The following is a 21,106-nucleotide window of genomic DNA, read 5'->3' on the forward strand; positions in this document are numbered from 1 at the left end:
GACATGAATCAGCCATGGGTGTACATGTGTTCCCCATCCTGAACCCCCCTCCCACCTCCCTCCTCATCCCATCCCTCAGGGCCATCCCAGTGCACCAGCCCTGAGCGCCCTGTCTCATGCGTTGAACCTGGACTGGCGATCTGTTTCTCATGTGGTAATATACATGTTTCAATGCTATTCTCTCAGATCATCCCACCCTCGCCTTCTCCCACAGAGTCCAAAAGACTGTTCTATACATCTGTGTCTCTTTTGCTGCCTCACATACAGGGTCATCATTACCATCTTTCTAAATTCCATTTATACGTGTTAGTATACTGTATTGGTATTTTTCTCTGTATCTTTTAAGACTGTCATTAAAATAGTATCACATCTAACTGCCATTATAAAGCATTTAAAAATGCTCCTCAGCAAGAAAAAGGAAAGGCTAAATTCTTTCACATTCCTTAAAAATTGGTATTCTCAAATAGCATGTTTAAAATTTAAAAATATTTGGGGGCTAGGGCCATTATTCTTTTTCTACCATTAACAATAAAAAAATCAGTATCCTACATCTGCAACATACTTCACAGACTATAACTGGCCCAATAAACGTACTTGACCACAATCTCAGAAGTCTCCAGAGAAGCAAGAGTCTCAGTTTTACTGAGGGTCAGGAGATGGGCCAACCTCTGCTTGGATTAAGTTTCCTGGCATTCTAAAATTACTCCATGCGCTCATCTAACAACACAGACATGAGTTAGGGCTACTTGACCTTCCCGGATGGCTCAGACGGTAAAGAATCTGCCTGCAACGCAGGAGACCCGTGTTCCATCCCTGGGTTGGGAAGATGCCCTGGAGGATGGCATGGCAACCCACTCCGGTTTTCTTGCCTGGAATCCCCACGGACAGAGGAGCCTGGCGGGGCGGCAGCCCACGGGGTCGCAGAGGGTCGGGCACGACAGAGCGACCAGGCAGAGCCAGCGCAGGGCAATTTAGCACGATTCTCTTTCAGTACTGCCGCCCCAAAGGGCATTTTGTTGGATGTTTCGTTTCCTTAATCACTTCCTCTTCTGAAATAGGAATGCCACAAATTTGCTACCTCTTTATGTGATGTATGTATGTCTGTGCATTATATGCAAAAACAGTAAAAAAAAGTTCATCCCCCAAGAAACCATTTTTTACTTACTTGGGAAAGATATTACACTCATTTCGAATGCATGTTTTTAAATAACTTGCTTATTTTTGAAAATGGAAGGAGGATAGTATGCTTATTTAAACTCTGAGTAAACTGAAATTTTAGCTGTGCTTCAAACAACTACACAAATCTATATCCAATTTTTCTCTCCTACACCACCCTCTCATAAAATATTCTTCATATTACCCATTACTAACAACATTTTATTTTTTACTTGTTCACTTGCTTATTACTTACCTACTCACCACCGGAATTAGTTCCACACAAATACAACCCTATTTGTATTATTCAACGTCGTAGACCTAATCCCACAGCTTTTCTTTTTCATTGTAGACACCGACCCATATTTTTTGAATGAACTAAATGTCTGATTTCCTAAACTGAATTGGCCATGAAGCCATTTCTCCAGTGAAGACGGTGACCTTGTGGGATAACAGTGGGGAAGGCCCTAGAGAAACGACACCGATTAGCTCCTCAAGGCGCTGCCCTCAAGCCCGAGCCCAGGATCAGTCTCCTCAGTGATTCAGCTGTTTTTCTTCTTCCAAATGCCTTTCACCCAAGTGCCACTTTCTTTGAAATTCAACCACTGAATTTCGTTTCTTGAGCCCATTATGTTTCGCTTTTCATGATGCCCATGGAGGGTAATATATCTTCAAAGATGAGATCATCAGGTGGCCTCTCTCCAACAAAAGTGGAATCAGGAAAGTGCAGTCACCCGAGGAATGAAGGTCAAGGGAGAGCTGAGAGAGGGCAGCGTCCCCGCCCCACAAAGGGGCAACGTCTCAGTGGCAGTATCCACAATGTGGCAAGTGATCACATCTGTGTTTTGATATTTTCACATTATGACAACAAGGACCACTGTTGTCAGGTGAGAAGAGAGGAAGGAAATAAAGTCTAAAAGACTTGTGTGGCTTACCTTCATTGAGTCATATCTTTTTCTATGAAACGCAGTAAAGTCCTTAATTACACTTGTTGCTTAAATTATTTAAAGAACCTACGCAAATGTATGCCTTGTAGTGGTGTTAGTTGCTCAGTCCTGTCCAAGTCCATGGACTGTGGCCCACCAGCCTCCTATGTCCGTGGGATTTCCGAGGCATGAATATTGGAATGTGTTGCCATTCCCTTCTCCAGGGGATGTTCCTGACCTAGTGATCAAACCTGCATCTCTTGTGTAAGTGGTGCTGGTCTTCATGCACATGGTTTATTAATTTTACTCAAAAACAGTTAGTCTTATTATTAAGGTAAATCTTAAATATATGTTTAAATATAAATTAAAATTATTACTGCTAATTAATTCAAATTTTAAAAGCTCAGCCATGACTTCACATGCAATACAGCAAGTACTTCATTACCACACTACAGAGGGAGAGTTTTCTTCAGTTACTGGTTAATAAAAAAAAAAATTCACTTAAGTAGTCACGTTTCTATTCTAGCATGTTGGTATGAAAGCTTCAAGCTCTAACTCAAGCCTTTTCGCTAGACTGTATATAGACAGATAGTTTCGCTGTATTTGATTGGTTTCATCAGGAAAACAAGAAGGGGAAGGGAGAGAAAAGCCTTGTAGCTGGCCTTCAACAATAGAGAACTTAATGCCTAATAATTTCACTAAAGTCCAGATTAAAATAATGTATCCTTATATAAAAATCCACACATTTATGTCATTAATTTTAAGGAAACATACTTGCATGCTTATATGTTTTATTTTTTAAAAAATGGAAATAATGAGGTAGCTGTTAGTCTTCAAGAGACATTCTTGATGATGAGTATGAAAGGACATCTTAATTTACCTTAAACTTATTCACAAGCCAGCAAGTCTCCAAGTGAGAATGCCAGATGGCCTTATATTTCCATCTTCAGCTCTGGAATCTTCTAAGTTTTCTGTTGACAATTTTTAATATACACCTCATTAAACATCTCACCCCTCCAGCAAGCCCTTCATATAGCCCCTAAAGCCCAACCACTGGCCTCAGATTTCCTCTTCAGATCCTCCCTTTAGTCTTAGAGTAGAAGCAGTATTTAATCAAGAGTTTCCCTATTCTTATCCCTGGATTATGCTCAGCTAATGTCTAACTGTCACAAGAAAAAATGAACCACATATTATTTAAGTCTAGACCCTTGAAATGCTTAATTATCATTATCAATTGTAAACTTGATCATTTTAACAGCTTAAGGGGCTTCCCGGGTGGACCAGTTAGATCTCTGGGTTGAGAAGATAGATTCCCTGAGGAGGGCAAGGCAACCCAGTCCAGTATTCTTCCCTGGTGAATCCCAAGGACAGAGGAGCCTGACAGGCTACAGTCCTTTGGGTCACTGAAGACCAATATTAGTACTCAATTTCACTAATGGGGAAAGAAATAGAAGATGAATTTTCTTTTCTAAGAAAGAAACAAATCTGTTACCATACTAACATTGGCCTTTTATAAAAGTGAGTTAGCAAAGCTCACTATGCCAAGTGGAAAAAAGAGAGAGAGAGAAAAATTGTAATGCTAAAATATATTGCTACATGTGAGAAGAGACTGCAACAGATTTAACATATCTTCTTGAAGGACATGGGCTTTCCTTATGGCTCAGTTGGTAAAGAATCTGTCTGCAATGCAGGAGACGCCTGTTCAATTCCTGGGTCAGGAAGATCCCCTGGAGAAGGGATAGGCTACCCACTCTAGTATTCTTGGGCTTCCCTTGTGGTTCAGCTGGTAAAGAATCTGCCTGCAATGCAGGAGACCTGGGTTTGATCCCTGAGTTGGGAAGATCCCCTGGAGATGGGAAAGGCTACCCACTCCAGTGTTCTGGCCTGGAGAATTCCATGGACAATCCATGGGGTCATAAAGAGTCAGACATGACTAAGCAACAAAGTAAATCATTAAGACTGCAGATATTTTCCTCATCTACAGACAGCAATGTTTCATTTGAAAGAAAGTAAGACTGAGTTTGAAAGACCTGAATTGGAAGTTGATTGCTGAAACTTTTTAAAGGACTGGATTCCAGTGTAATAGTTCCTGACATACTAACGAGGGAAACACATGTGATGTGAGGCAAGTGAATCTCTCTTGGCTTCGATTTGTTCTCTGTAAAATGCCGATAATAAAAATGAAACTACCAGCTTAGGACATGGATGAATCAACTGAGGTGAATGTGTCTGATGGAAAATAAAATGATCATGTGATGTAAACACATTTATCAGATTTACGGAGCAATATCTTTACAACCTAAACATATACCTCTTATTGAAATTTAATAAAAAGTGTTTACCAACCCCCCCAAAAAAAAGATCTTCACAACCCAGATAACCATCATGGCATGAACACTCAACTAGAGCGAGACATCCTGGAATTGAAGTCAAGTGGGCCTTAGGAAGCAGCAGTGCCAACAAGGCTAGTGGGGGTGATGGAATTACAGTTGAGCTACTTCAAATCCTAAAAGATGATTCTGTGGAAGTGTTGCGCTCAATATGCCAGCAAATTTGGAAAACTCAGCATTGACCACAGGACTGGAAAAGTCAGTTTTCATTCCAATCCCTAAGAAAGGCAATGCCAAAGAATGTTCAAACTACCACACAATTCCACTCATCTCACACGCTAGTAAAGTAATGCTCAAAATTCTCCAAGCCAGCCTTCAGCAATACATAAACCATGAACTTCCAGATGTTCAAGCTGGTTTAGAAAAGGCAGAGGAACCAGAGATCAAATTGCCAACATCTGCTGGATCATCAAAAATGCAAGAGAGTTCCAGAAAACATCTATTTCTGCTTTATTGACTATACCAAAGCCTTTGACTGTGTGGATCACAGTAAACTGTGGAAAATTCTGAAAGAGATGGGAATACCAGACCACCTGACCTGCCTCTTGAGAAACCTGTATGCAGGTCAGGAAGCAACAGTTAGAACTGGACATGGAACAACAGACTGGTTCCAAATAGGAAAAGGAGTACGTCATGGCTGTATATTGTCACCCTGCTTATTTGATTTATATGCAGAGTACATCATGAGAAACACTGGGCTGGAAGAAGCACAAGCTGGAATCAAGATTGCCGGGAGAAATATCAATAACGTTAGATATGCAGATGACACCACCCTTATGGCAGAAAGTGAAGAAGAGCTAAAGAGTCTCTTAATGAAAGTGAAAGAGGAGAGTGAAACAGTTGGCTTAACTGAACATTCAGATAACTAAGATCATGGCATCTGGTTCCATCACTTCATGGCAAATAGATGGAGAAACAGTGGAAACAGTGGCTGACTTTATTTTTGGGGGCTCCCAATTCACTGCAGATGGTGACTGCAGCCATGAAATAAAAAGATGCTTATTCCTTGGGAGAAAAGTTATGACCAACCTAGATAGCATATTAAAAGGCAGAGGCATTACTTTGCCAACAAAGGTCTCCCTAGTCAAGGCCATGGTTCTTCCAGTAGTCATGCATGGATTTTTGTGAGAAGTGGACTATAAAGAACCGAGTGCCAAACAATTAAGGCTTTTGAACTGTGGTGTTGGATAAGAGTCTTGAGAGTCCCTTGGACTGCAAGGGGATTCAACCAGTCCATCCTAAAGGAGATCAGTCCTGGGTGTTCATTGGAAGGACTGATGTTGAAGCTGAAACTCCAATATTTTGGCCACCTGATGCAAAGAGTTGACTCATTGGAAAAGACCCTGATGCTGGGAAAGATTGAAGGCTATAGGAGAAGGGGACGACAGAGGATGAGATGGTATCACTGACTCAATGGACATGAGTCTGAGTAAACTGCAGGAGTTGGTGATGAGCAGGGAGGCCTGGTGAGCTGCAGTCCTTGGGGCCGCAAAGAGTCGGACACGACTGAGAGACTGAACTGAACTGAACTGAACCCCATCCCAGTTTCACATGGCTCAATCCCTGGTACAGAAAAAGAAAATATTTCCTTCAGAGTCAAGAAAAACTGTGAGCCATAAAGATATTTAAAGATATTTAAGAGCAAATGAAGAGTAATTTCAAAATTCTGACTTAGTTTTTGTGCTAAAAAAGAATTAAATTGTGAATTATCATTTCCTCCTTTTGTGGGTGTTTCTTTTGCTGAATTTCATAAATTAACAGAAAAAAAATCAACATTGAGTTTTTCTCTCCCCATCTGTCCCTTTCCCGTGTATCTATCAAGAATCTTCTTTTACTGGATTTATGGTAGCCTAAGAAAATAACAGGGATTCTAACATGAACGTCCTATGGAAAAATCAATTTTATACATGTAACATATGTGAGAATTTGGAAAAGCAGCAATAAAACACTGGAAACTAATATACTCTACAATTATTGAACTAGAAGTTTATTGTTGTTATTTCAATTAAGTATTCTGAAACTATGAATGTGAGTATTGAAGCCTTGATGAAGCAATTTAAAAGTTATCAAAATGCTAAATAAATACCAATCTGTTAGTAAATATTCAGCAAATAATATTTTATAGGCCTTTCTTTTACATCAGCGATCTGCAAAATTTATTAACTTTCTTTTTCACAATCTAAAACAAGTGTAACCCTTCCTATGTGTATAAATAATCACTTTCTTGGCATCCTGAATATCCTAAGTGACTCTTCTCTTCAACAGATTCCTCATAGCTTTTTTCACTTCTGTGTTTCTCACTGTGTAAATGATAGGATTTAACATGGGACAGAGGATTACAAAGAACACAGTCACCCACTTGTCCACAGGGTAAGTGGCCACAGGACGTATGTAGGTGAATATACAAGGACCAAAAAAGAGAACCACTACTGTAAAGTGGGAGCCACATGTAGAGAGGGCTCTGCGCCGTCCTTCAGAGCCATGGGATTTCAGGGAGCTCAGGATGGCTATGTAGGAGGTGACCAGGATGACAAAAATGAGCAAGCACATGCCCCCGCTGTTGGCCGCCACCGCCACTCCCAGCCTGTAGGTGTCGCTGCAGGCAAGCGCCAACAGCGAGAAGCAATCACACATGAAGTGGTCGATGACGTTGGGACCACAGAAGGTCAAGTCCATGGTGAAAAGGATCTGGACTGAGGCATGCAGGACCCCCCCGACCCAGGCCACCACCACCAGGAGCTGGCAGAGCCCCTGTCGCATGATGGCTGTGTAGTGCAGAGGCTTGCAGATGGCCACGTAGCGGTCGTAGGCCATGGCCATGAGGACGATGATCTCTGATCCTCCCAGGAAGTGCTCCAAAAAGAGCTGAGTCTGGCAGCCCCCCCAGGAGATGGTTCTCCTCTGAAACAGCAGGTCAGTGATCATTTTGGGCGTGCTCACAGAGGTGAAGGAGGCATCTAATAAGGCCAAGTAAGTGAGAAAGAAGTACATGGGAGCCGAAAGTGTGGGACTGAGGGAGATGGTGATGACAATGAGCAGGTTGGCCAGCACAGTAAACAGGAAAATGAACAGAAAGACAACAAAGAGTATTTTTTGCAGGTGTGGATTCTGTGTGAGTCCCAAGAGAACAAATTCAGTCACCTTGTTGGGAGGCCTGAGGACATCCATTCAGCAAGTAATACCTTCCTGAGCCTGTATTACCTACAAAGAATAAAGAGTGATACTTGTTAATCATGATAGCATTGTGATCCGGCTGTCTCAGGATAGAAACAGTGCTATCTCGGCGACTGTGGTGCATATCCTTGGTAATTTGCCCCAGTTCTCCTTTCAAGTCTTTCTTTTTTCCATGATGCTTTCCATTGCTTCAAACACTCAGAGTTTGTCACCTGTAGCATTTGGTGTTATAATTTACCTAGGACAACATTTGATGTTATAATTTACTGATAAAGCACTGGGCTCTCTCCATGAGATCTGGATTCCCCTAATGGTTTCAACTCTATGTGACTCTACAAAGTCATCTAAGTGCTCCATACTTCCGCGAATTCCTCTGTGTCTGTGAGGCTAGCAACTGTAATTTTCAGATGTGTCTTTTTTTTTTTCATTTATGTTTATTAGTTGGAGGCTAACTACTTTACAATATTGTAGTGGTTTTTGTCTTACATTGGCATGAATCAGCCACAGATTTACATGCATTCCCCATCCCGATCCCCCCCCACCTCCCTCTCCACCCGATCCCTCTGGGTCTTCCCAGCGCGCCAGATGTGTCTTATAAGCTGAGAAGAGCTACACACAAGTCCGAGTTATTTCCCCTTGCATGAAAATTTGCATTTGAAATCTCACATCTGTGGGAAGAAAAAACATGAACAACAAGTGTCTGTCATAAACAAGGAGTTTAGAGAAATGTACATTAGTCCTTGGTAACAAAAACTCACCAGCACCTACCAGAACACGTTAGCTGTTCAGGTGTGTCTCATCACTGTCCCCACCATAGTGGCTGCAATATATCCACAGTGTCTGAAACCTATTAGGTGGTGAGTGTCTGACACTGAATTGCTCTTCTCCAAGGATCAGCATATGCCTCCTTCCCCAAACCATAATCTCAGATGAGTTCAAGTGATCTTCTCCTCCAGCTCTGCCCACCTATAATCTCTCTACTTTATGAGAAAATTAAATAGACGTCTAAAAGGAAACTGCACACCAGTTTAATAGTTTCTGAGTGAAGAAGCTGATTTAAAGCTCAACACTCAGAAAATTAAGATTATGGCATTTGGTCCCATCACTTCATGGCAAATAGTTGGGGAAACAGTGACAGACTTAATTTTGGGGGGCTCCAAAATCAATGCAGATGGTGACTGCAGCCATGAAATTAAAAGATGCTTGCTCCTTGGAAGAAGGAGCTATGTATGACAAACCTAGACAACATACTAAAAAGCAGAGACATTACTTTGACAACAAAGGTCTGTCTAGTCAAAGCTATGGTTTTTCCAGTAGGCATGTATAGATGTGAGAGTTGGATTATAAAGAAAGCTGAGCACTGATAAATTGATACTTTTGAACTGTGGTGTTGGAGAAGAGTCTAGAGTGTCCCTTGGACTGCAGGGAGATCCAACCAGTCCATCCTAAAGGAAACCAGTCCTGACATTTACTGGAAGGACTGATGCTGAAGTCGAAGCTCCAATACTTTGGCCACTTGATGCGAAGAGCTGACCCATTGGAAAAGACCCTGATGCTGGGAGAGATTGAGAGCAGGAGGAGAAGGGGATGACAGAGGATGAGATGGTTGGATGGCATCACCAACTCAATGGACAAGAGTTTGGGTAAACTCTGGGAGTTGGTGATGGACAGGGAGGCCTGGCCTGCTGCAGTCCATGGGGTGGACATGACTGAGCGACTGAACTGAGCTGAACTGACACTCTCTAAAGTAATTATGGAAATATTTAATTGCCTCTTGGAAAGTTCGTTTTATGAGTCATTTTACTTTCAAGATAATTAGTGTGTTTAATTTATAAATTATATTCTTCAATATTATGTTCCATGTGTGTGTGTGTCTGTGTGTGTGTGTGCATGCACGTGCATGCACACAAGTGCTCATGCATGCTCAGTCATGTCCAAATCTTTACAATCCCATGGACTGTAGCCCGCCAGGCTCCTACATCCATGGAATTTTCCAAGCAAGAATAATGGAATGGGCTAACATTTCCTGTTCTACATACAATTTAATATAGTCATATTCTGTAAATTTACTGTTTCAGTAGACTTGATAAAAAATATTCTTGCATAGGTATTCAATACATAAGGATCTATCAAGTAAATAAAATACTTATTTTCAAAGTTCTAAAAATAAGAAAAAAATTAATGAGGAGAACAGAAAGAGTTGGCTAGAAAATTTCATCAATACATATATATATACCAACGATAGCAAATAGTATTTAGTTAATTTAGTCACTCAGTCAAGCGCAACTCTTCGCAACCCTATGGACTGCAGCACACCACGCCTCCCTGTCCATCCCCAACTCCTGGAATTGACTCAAACTCATGTCCATCGCATTGGTGATGCCATCCAACCATCTCATCCTCTGTCATCCCCTTCTCCTCCTGCCGTCAATATTTCCCAGCATCAGGATCTTTCCCAAGGAGTCAACTCTTCGCATGAGGTGGCCAAAGTATTCGAGCTTCAGCATCAGTCCTTCCAATGAACACTCAGGACTGATTTCCTTTAAGATGGACTGGTTGGATCTCCTTGCACTCCAGGACTCTCAAGACTCTTCTCCAACACCATAGTTAAAAAGCATCAAGTCTTCGGTCCCCAGGTTTCTTTATAATATAAAATCCATTACTTAGTTCCTACTACAAGCTCATTCATTCAAGAACTATTTATTGGATACTTACTATATATATCATGTTGTTGTTGTTGTGTATGTTGTTCACAAAATGCCATAAATGTGTCATTATCAACTGTTATTAGTGCCTGAAATTCTATTACCAAATGGCAGCAGCACACCCATCTGTGATATGAATGACCTTCCCACTCCTTCTCATGCTTCCTCCCATCTTTTATAGTGTCCAGTATCCATCACTCCTAGTTACAGGAGGAGTGGGTGCTAAGTTGCTTCAGTCGTGTCTGACACTTTGAGACCCCATGGACTGTAGCCCGCCAGGCTCTTCTGTCCATGGGATTCTCCAGGCAAGAATACTGGAGTGGGTTGCCATGCCCTCCTCCAGGGCATCTTCCCCACCCAGGGACTGAACCCATGCTCGCTGGGTCTCCCACAATGACAGCCAGATTCTTTACCTCTAGCGCCACCTGGGAAATCCAGTTACAGGATACTGCATTACTAATAGACTGAGAGAACTGGAGATGTACATTTGTCAAAGAGAAGAGAAGTAAATATAATAAAATGTATTTGGCAAAATGTAACTTTCTCTTTCACAAATAAATTAATAAAGAACTTTACTTTTAATTATCTAAGATGAAAATTTTATACAAATCTTAAATCAAAGTGCAGCAGCTTCATTGAAATCCCCATTCTGAGGTAAGGTCTCACAACAGATCAAAATAGACTAGAATGCAAATAAAGTAAGAATTAAACATAACGACTATGAAGAAATATAAATTACTTTTTCCCTTTTCTTTGACTCCACAATACTTTTTCAAGGAATAAGCCCTAATGTAAGATATTTTTAAAAGAGAAAGATCACTAGGTATAAATATGTTCAACACAATTATTAAGACCTATGGAAAATTAGAAACAGTGTGGAATATTCAAAAGTGAAGAATAAAATAATTAAAATACAATCACTTTCTTTGAATAATATGTAGTTTTTAACAAAGCTGCATCTAAAATTGTTCATTATCATTGAAAATTTCTGAAGTTGTAATATTAAGTGGGGAAATTTTGGATGCACATTTGAATTGTATAGAAACTCTGTTATTTCATTGTAACTAATTATATTATTCTTCTAATGAATTTAAATGTATATTTATAATATAAAAGACCCCAAAATATGTTTACCTCTAAATTGTTAGTACTGTAGTTGAGTATACCTCACTTGATGCTTTGTGCACTGAAGAAGGATTTAAATCTCAGGTAAGTTTGGATGAGCAGTGATTATATGATCTGCAACATGCATTTAAATATGAGAATCTAAGATTATATAATTTCAAAAAATAATCTCACCTATGAATATGTCTGACATAGCTCCATTGTCAAGTCCCAGGCAGCTGCTAGTTCACAAGGAAAGAAGTGTTAAGTTATAAGATTAAAAATGTCAACTAGCTCAGCTGCAATAAGCATCTTTGCTGATTTATAAATGGTATCTTTGGATAAGCCTTAAGAACACTACCACATATCCTCTTTTTGGGCAAAGTAGGAAGTATCTTCTCTGTGGCTAATTGACCTCAGGGGTATTTCTCCATCATTAGCAGGTCTTGCCAATAACCCAATTATTTTAAACAAGGCATCATTAGAGAAGAGCTTTTACAATATTCATCTTTAATTTTAAACTTCATCCTTAAGTCTACATGAAAACAAAACATCATCACAAAATAAAAAAGCACCAAGATGACCACTTACAAGCTTGCATACTTGATAGTAAATGAGCTTAAAAACAGAGCATGAATTTTTGATACTATATAAATAAAATACTTAGGTGTGTAGCTATCTGATTTTTAGATTTTATCATAATATTTTATTTTTACTGATCTACCAGTCATGGTAATCATCATTTCTATATATTGCTTTCAGGTGCACATTAAATGATTATTATGAACCCTATTATATTATGAACACTTCACGCTAAATAAGGTTTACAGTACTTCTTCAAAATAGTTGTTTCTTGTTCCAGTTCTGGAATTAGACTAACATGATAATAATGAAAATTATTCCAGTGTTCAAATATATCCAAATAAGGTAGAATGCACTTGCCATTTAAATTTAATCCTGCAGCATACCTACAGAATATAAAAAATAGGAAATAATACTCACAATTTGTATAAGAAAATGTAAGAAAGGGAGTAAAGACACCATTTACCAAGGGAAAATAAGAAGCCATACTGCTGAATCTTGGGGCGGGACACTTATCTTTAAATTATATTTTCTATGACTAAAGTGTCATGAGACTCTTATGCTGCCACCAATTGTGAAGTCCACTATAATTACTTAGTAAAATAAAGCTGACATTAAAATCATTTGGCAAACAAATTCAATTCAGAAATATTTTATGTGAAATCACAGCTACTTCAAGATATTAAAATATGCTTTCTTTAATAAGAAGAAAACTAAATTGTAGATAACTCTAGATTGACCCCAGCGATTGTGATCACTGTGAGCAGAATGTGTCAGGAAGGAAAAGAGTTTAAGAGAACTGAAAACACATGACCAAACCTAATCTGACTGGACACTGCAACATTATGGTTCTGCAATAGTATCTGTGATAGCAGCTGCCAAAACAGTTTCAATGAGGATTGTAACCTGTCTAAAGACCTCTGGGGGATACGAATTTTGCAGAAGTATCATCATGGAATTGTCTTATACTTGCTCTTTCAACACTGGAATAAAAGAAAGTCAAATCACAGAATTGGCATATACTGATAGAGTCACCATCCCCAACTTTATGAAAAACTGAAATCCATTCAATCATGGCCCTTTCAATGCCCATCCAGCCTTGACTTGAATAGCTACAGTGCTGGGTAGAGAGATTGTTTGAGAACCCCTAAATCTCTCTAGTCCATTTCCACAAGGTTTTAGAGAAGCAGAAAAGGGAAAGAGAGCAGATTTAGATGTAAAACAGTGAAGATTGTCCATGAAAATAGTTTTCAAACAAGAATTCTGGAGCTATGCCAGGCAGTCTATTTCTATAATACAAATCTAAGGTGGTTTATAAATCCTGCAGAGATAGTAACAGATTCTCCACTTGAAAGGCAAACCAGAAAGAAAGCAGAAAAACAAAAAATGTATGGATCATGTCACAGCTGATCAGAAAGTAGTTGAGGTCTGTTTTGATGTTTGATAGTTTTAGGAACTAATTTAACAACAACAACAACAACAAAAAAAAAAAAAACAAGCATGTATCAAAATGTTCTTATGGGCAGATTCATAAACTTCAATAGTAGGTAGAGAAAATGTTCTCAGGATAGCAAAGCAGTCAAGAGAGAGCTCATGATGTATTAGGCCATCTGAAGGAACTTTCATCCCAGAAAGACATCATCTATGTTGTTTACGAGGCATGAAAAGTTCTGGGAGGTAGGCTGTGGTTTCATAACTTTTCCATGTTGCTTCTAATTGAAGTAGAAGCAAACATAACAAAATTTATGACAGTAAACATATTAGCTTGGGTAGAAAGACAGAACTTGGAAACAATTTGCAGTTTACCTAAGTAAACTACTCACAGAAATAGGGAGAACTGTTTAAGGCTCTAGAGTATAAAGTTGCCATACTGTAAAATAAAACACATATCTCCTGTTTCCAAAAGTGGTTTTCTTACTCTGTATCATGTATTGCTAATAATATGCCTTCTGAATATTTTTCTATCATGGAGTTCATTAATTTCTCAGATAATATACTATTATGTGTAAAACAGCTAGCCAGTGGGAGGCTGGGAAAGACTGAAGGGAAGAGGAGAAGGGGGTGACAGAGGATGCAGTGGTTAGCTAGCAGCACTGACTCAATGAGCACGAATTTGAGCAAACTCTTGGAGATGGTGGAGGACAAAAGAGCCTGGCAAGCTGTAGTCCATGGGGTTGCAAAGACTCGGACAAGACATGGCAATGGAACAACAGCAAGATGGGAAGCTGGGGACCACAGGGAGCTCAGCTGAGGGCGCTGGGATGCTCTAGAGGGGGGAAGTGGAGGTGGGAGCGAGGCTCGAGAGGGAGTGTGTATGTATACACTGCTGCAGAGCAGAGGTTAACACTGCACTGTAAAGCAATAGCTCCCCAAGTGAAAAATAAACACGCGGTACCCTTGAAGTCGGAGGCTGGACCTTTCTGTCTAAGAAGGGAGCTGTGCAAACTTCTGTGACACATGCACACACTCACATTTTAAAAGCACAGTCCAGTTTAGAAAAAAGCCAGAATTAATTCACAGCAAAGCCTTCTAAGTTGTGTAAGTGAGCTGAGAAATGCTCTCTTTGGTTAACTGTGGAGTATTGATTTTTATCTGGTTTTTATTATTCCTTATAAATAAACTGTGGAGTATTGATTTTTATCTGGTTTTTAATATTCCTTATAAATAATCTTCTAAAGTAGTTTTCAAAGAGGATTACAAATTCAAGGAACTAAATGTAAGCCAAAATTCTAACACTTATATAGTAATATGCTTCTTTCTATATAACTGTCCACATCATCCTCGATACTAGTAAGTCAAATAGCTGTCTTAGAAACAACTGCTTAGACTTTTAAGCATAAAAACAACTTTTATGAATATGTATTTATAAAAGACAAGTTTTAAATTCCTGTCATATGAAAGAGGTTCTGATGAAATATCTTTCCACTGATATCTTTGAAATGGTTGAAAGAGTATCAAATTTGGATTTTGAAGACTGCAGATGTGAATACTAGCTCTGTTTCTGATATTAGACAGATAATTAAATAAAGACTTCCTGCTCCTTTGGATTTTGTGTGAAGACCAATAGGATGAAATAAGTTACATCGTTCCTTGGTTCTGTCTTATCTGTATAGAAATTGAAGTCATGTATTAGAACCAGATAAGTTACAAAAGAAGAGGGGGGAATTTTTAATGTATTGTAAGTTAACCTTGTCCTTTATCCAATCAATTAAAACAATGTGTGGGTGCTAAGTCATCCCAGTCATGTCCAGGTCTTTATGACCCTATGGACAGTAGCTGCCTGGCTCTCTGTTCTTGGGATTCTCCAGGCAAGAATCCTGGAGTGGGTTGCTATGTTCTCCACGGAATCTTTCCGATCCAAGGATCACACTGTGCCTCTTGTCTCCTGCATTGGCTCCTTACCACTAGCCCCAACTGGGAAGCCAAACCGTGAGTATAGTGTACCAGTTCATGTCCAATGTGGCAGACACATTGTGATGACCAAGTCTGAAAAGGCCTAGTTCCCTGTCCCCAGGATATAACATATAAAGATGCATCAAAAATTCCAGTCCAGTGGAAAAACAGCTATTATAAAAATATTGGCAAAATACTAAGTGTTACAGGGTAGGAATATATCTATTAAACTGAAATCAGAGAATTTAGTTCAGATTTAAGGAAATAGTGATAGAACAAATAAAGATGGAAAGGGAATTATATAGAAATATGTACCATTATGCAGTCACAAAGGCAAAATTATTGAGGCACAAAGGAATTTACACATCAAGCATGAATAGATCAAACTGTGAAAAGATCACTGACTTGGATTGTATAAGAAATCACTGAGATGCCGTTCAGGGGCTCCTTACTTGGAAGTTCCCATCTCCTGACCTGTGAATGCCGAGGCTATCAAATGCTGCATCTCTAGTTCTGACATCTACCCTTATTTTCAAATTTTTGTATGCCATATCCCCAATTCTGGACATCTGCATTTGGATATCAATTTAGTATATATAATACATAATTTAAAATTTCCACAATGCAAAAGTGTACCCTATCTTGTTAAGTGGTATCCACTTCAATGCCATTGCTCAGACAATAAATCTCACAGTGTTCTTCACTCCCTTATTGATTTCCTACGACTCATTCATGCCTTTGGCAAATCGAGTTGTCTCTACTTTCAGAACGTATCCCTGATTTGATCATTCCTGCCCCAACTCCCGGCCTCTGCAGCAGCCTCCTGAGAGTTAGGTCTACCTTTGCTCCGGCCTCTAACAGTTTGCTTTCCTGAAGCAGCCGAAACTATCGATTCTCTTTCAATTCTGTTCTGATTGTATCTCTCCTGTGCTACAGTTTAATGCATCACTTTCAACGTTTACTGTAATAAGACAGAAATCTCCATTTTTTATTCAAAGAACCTGAGGCTTACCCCATCTCATTAATTTCCCAAAAGTCAAGCATGTTAAGTGATAAAACCAGAATTGGAATCAAAGCTTTATTTATTTCAAAATAATTTAATGTCTTACATAATAAAGTTGCACGGTTGGGAAGCCCGACTCCCAATATCAGGTGTCTTTGTCACCATATGGAGGCTTGATGTGATGTGATGTGAAGGCTTCTGTGTGACTGAAGACTTTTTAAGTTACTCTGAATTCATCTTTCATCCATGATGACAAGACAGCGTGACAGGCTGCATTGTTATTTGTAGAAATATTTGATTTCACTTAGCTGTGTCTCCATTTTCTCCATGGAGTCTCTGATTATTCAGAAAACTGTTATTATTTACACTATAGATTATTTCCTAGGGAAATTTATTTTAGTAACTACTTTTCCTACTAACTCCAAAACAGAAAATACCATTCAGTTGCTTAGTTCTTCTCATTCTGTCAAGTCTGGTGTGGCCAGACTAGAGAAGTTGAAATTTTGGGAGACATTACTGTGTCTTATTTTCTTTCTTTTGTGCATTGCTTTAAGGCTAATGAAGGACCTCCCCCAAATTTTATAGCATTTCTTAAAAGGGTATCATCTTTTTGCCCCAATAGAGTTGAAGACCACTGTACATTTTATCCATTTCTAACTATATAGATCATTAAATCTTAGAACTGGAATCTGTTCAAAACTGATTCTTACTCAATTAAGTACACCGGGATTTCTCCACTAAATTTAAAAATTATGCTGTTGCTCAGTCGCTCAGTCGTGTCCGAGTCTTTGTGACCTGTGCAGGCAATGCCTCCCTCAATAATCCCCAGCTTCAGCTCAGCTCAGTTCAGCCTCTCCGTCGTGTCTGACTCTGTGTGACCCCATGGACTGCAGCATGCCGGCTCCCCTGTCCTTCACTGTCTCCCAGAACTTGCTCAGACTCACGTCCATTGAGTCTGTGATGGAATCCAACATTCTCATTCTCTGTGTAGAAACACTACTAAACCGTATCACTGATTAAGGTCTGTAAGTTGTGATGAGATGGCTGGATGGGATCACCGACTTTATGGACATGATTTTGAGCAGGCTCTGGGAGTTGGTGCTGGACAGGGAAGCCTGGTGTGTGGCAGTCCAGGGGGTCACAAAGAGTTGGACATGACTGAGCGACTGAACTGAACTGGAGATGTGACAGTGATAGAAGGAAAAATATTTTATAACCATTTTCAGACTATTTACAGTTAAAACCAAAGTACCAGACCAGTTGTTTTGCTTCAGCAAAGATGAATTTATCATGTATTTTTCTACATGTCACTGCAAGTTTTTCTCTCTTTTTATTTAGTATTCAATATATTCTGACTTGATGTTTGCTCTATATATAAAAATTTACCACCAATTCAGATACAGTGTTTAAATATTTATTCAATTATTAAATTGGATAATACTATCTATTTTAATACTGAAAATATGCTATGGCTGAGGACACTGTAATTAATAAAACAGGGTAATATCATATGAAAGTTCTCCTTGCATGAGTATTATATTCATATAATAGATTTCACATCAGAGATGATGACAATTTAATAAAGTAGTTAGTCTTATTCAGTCCCTTCATGGATCACAGCCTTGTCTTGACAAAGCAATTTGCACAACTCAATGACGCTATAAGCCATGCCATGTAGGGCCACCCAAGATGGATGGATTATAGTGAAGAGTTCTGACAAAATATGGTCCACTGGAGGAAGAAACGGCAACCCACTCCAGCATTCCTACCCGGGGAGCCCCATGAACATACGAAAAGGCAAAAGATGGACACTAGAGGATGAGCCCCCTGCTCAGAAGGCGTCCAATATGCTACCGGGGAAGCACGGAGGGCAATTACTAACAGCTTCAGGAAGAATGAAGCGGCTGGGCCAAAGCAGAAATGGCACTCAACTGTAGATGCATCTGGCGGTAAAAGTAAAGTCTGACGCTGTAAGGAAAAATATCGCATAGAAACCTGGAATGTTAGGTCCATGGATCAAGGTTAATTGGATGTGATCAAGCAGGAGATGGCAAGATTGAACATAGACATCTTAGGAATCAATGAACTAAAAGGGACTTGAATTTAATTGAGATGACCATTATATCTACTACTGTGCACAAGAATCCCTTAGAAGAAATGGAGTAGCCCTCAGAGTTAGAAAAAAGAGTAAGAAATGCAGTATTTGGGCAATCTCTAAAACAGACTCATCTCAGTTTGCTTCCAAGGCAAACCATTCGACATCAGTGTAGCACAAGTCTATGTCCCAACTACTGAAGCTGAAGAAGCTGAAGCTGATTGGCTCTGTGAAGACCTACAAGACCTTCAAGGTCTAACACCAAAAAAAAGATATCCCTTTTATCACAGGGGATTGGAATGCAAAAGTAGAAAGTCAGGAGATATTCAGAATAACAGGCAAGTTTGGTCTTAGAGTACAAAATGAAAAACGACAAAGGCTAACAGAGTTTTGTCAAGAAAACACACTGTCCATAGCAAACACCCTTTTAAATGACCCAAGAGATGACTCTACATATGGGCATCACCATATGGTCAATATCACAATCATATTGATTCACTGCAGAACTAGATTGCAGCCATGAAGTTAAAAGACAATTGCTACCTGGAGGTAAAGCTATAACATACGTACAGCATATTAAAAAGCAGAGATGTCACTTTGCGGACAAATGTCCATATGGTCAAAGCTATGGTGTTTCCAGTACTCAAGTACGGATGTGAGTGTTGGATCATAAAGAAGGCTGCATGCCGAAGAATCAATGCTTTTGAACCATGGTGTTGGAGAAGACTCTCGAGACTCCCTTGGACTGCATGGAGATCAAAGAAATCAATCATACAGGAAATCAACCCTAACTATTAACTGGAAGAACTGACGCTGCAGCTGAAGCTCCAATACTTTGGCAATCTGGTAGAAAGGATCAACTCATTGGAAAAGACCCTGAGGATGGGAAAGATTGAAGTCAAAAGGAGAAAAGAGGCAGCAGAAGATAAGATGGTTAGATTGCACCACTGACTCAATGGTAATGAATCTGAGAAAATCCGGGAGATAGTGGAGGACAGAGGAGCCTGGCATGCTACCATCCATGAGGTGGCAAAGAGCAGACACAGCTTAGTGACCGAACAGCGAAAACAACGTGTGCTTTTCTGGTGGCTCAATGATGAAGACTTTGCCTGCCAATGCATAAGATGCTAGTTTGATCCCGGGTTGCACAGATCCTCTGGTGAAGGAAATGGCAACCCTCTCCAGTATTCTTGCCTGGGAAATCCCATGGACAGAGGAGTCTGGCTGGTATGGGGTTGCAAAGAGTCTGACATGACTTAGCAACTGAGTATTCACACTTAATCATCCCGATGTACATAAATCATCACTTTATTGGCATTCTGAACACCTACACTACTCTTCTCTTCATCAGATTCCTCATGGCTTTTTTCACCTCTGTGTTTCTCACTGTGTAAATGATAGGATTTAACATGGGACTGAGGATTGCAGAGAACACAGTCACCCACTTGTCCACAGGGTAAGTGGCCACAGGACGCGTGTAGGTGAACACACAAGGCACAAAAAAGAGCACCACTACTGTAAAGTGGGCGCCACATGTAGAGAGGGCTCTGCGCCGTCCTTCAGAGCCATGGGATTTCAGGGAGCTCAGGATGACTATGTAGGAGATGAGCAGCAGGGAAAAAATGAGCAAGCACATGCCCCCGCTGTTGGCCGCCACCACCATTCCAGGTATGTAGGTGTCACTGCAGGCAAGCTCCAACAGTGAGAAGAAATCACACGTGAAGTGGTCAATGACGTTGGGACCACAGAAGGTCAAGTCCATGGTGAGAAGGATCTGCACTGAGGCATGCAGGACCCCCCCGACCCAGGCCGCCACCAGCAGGAGCTGGCAGAGCCCCTGCCGCATGACGGCCGTGTAGTGCAGAGGCTTGCAGATGGCCACGTAGCGGTCGTAGGCCATGACAGTGAGGATGATGACCTCTGATGCTGCCAGGAAGTGTTCTAAAAAGATCTGAGTCATGCATCCTCGCCAGGAGATGGTTCTTCTTTGATGAAGTAAGTCAACAATCAATTTGGGGGTGGTAACAGATGTGAAGGAGGCATCTAATAAGGCCAAATAAGTGAGAAGGAAGTACATGGGAGCAGAAAGCGCAGGGCTGAGGGAGATGGTGATGACAATGAGCAGGCTGGCCAGCACAGTGAAGAGGAAAATGAACAGAAAGATGATGAAGAGTATTTTCTGCACATGTGGATTCTGTGTGAGTCCCAGGAGAACAAATTCTGTCACATTGTTGGGAGGCCTGAGGACATCCATTCAGTAAGCAACAGCTTCCTGGGATAAAGGATGATATTCACTAATCATGAAAGGCTTGTGATCTGACTTTCTTAGAACAAAATCGTCACTGTTCAACATGCCCTTGGAATTTTTGCCCTGTACTCATTTCCATTCTTTCCTATTTTCACCATGGTATTTTGCATCTCTTCAGACATCTAGCACCTGTCACCTGTCAAACATCAGTAGGGCTGCATTTGATGTGTGATTTGCCAAGAAAACACTGGGCTTCCTACATGAGATTTGGATTCTCCTACTGGTTCCAACTCCGTCGGACTAAGTCACCTCGGTGCCCCGTGCTTCCCAA

The 21,106-nt window shown here is 40.2% G+C and overlaps 2 protein-coding genes across 2 annotated transcripts; both read right to left on the minus strand.

Moving 5' to 3' along the window:
• Positions 1-6,712: 6,712 nt before the first annotated feature.
• LOC136174312 (olfactory receptor 4C3D-like) lies at positions 6,713-7,639 on the minus strand. Its single transcript, XM_065944381.1, has one exon. It carries the CDS (start codon positions 7,637-7,639, stop codon positions 6,713-6,715), a length of 927 nt encoding a protein of 308 aa, XP_065800453.1.
• Positions 7,640-19,854: 12,215 nt separating this feature from the next.
• LOC136175446 (olfactory receptor 4C3D-like) lies at positions 19,855-20,781 on the minus strand. The gene has a single exon (XM_065945738.1). The coding sequence runs from the start codon at positions 20,779-20,781 to the stop codon at positions 19,855-19,857; it is 927 nt and encodes a 308-aa protein (XP_065801810.1).
• Between the last annotated feature and the right edge of the window lie 325 nt (positions 20,782-21,106).

This window comes from Muntiacus reevesi, chromosome 9 (assembly GCF_963930625.1).
Source record: "Muntiacus reevesi chromosome 9, mMunRee1.1, whole genome shotgun sequence".
NCBI classification, from domain to species: Eukaryota; Metazoa; Chordata; class Mammalia; order Artiodactyla; family Cervidae; genus Muntiacus; species Muntiacus reevesi.

Bases quoted from the DNA above. Each gene is read 5' to 3' on its own strand.
- LOC136174312 (XM_065944381.1), bottom strand. From the start codon at position 7,639: ATGGATGTCCTCAGGCCTCCCAACAAGGTGACTGAATTTGTTCTCTTG.
- LOC136175446 (XM_065945738.1), bottom strand. From the start codon at position 20,781: ATGGATGTCCTCAGGCCTCCCAACAATGTGACAGAATTTGTTCTCCTG.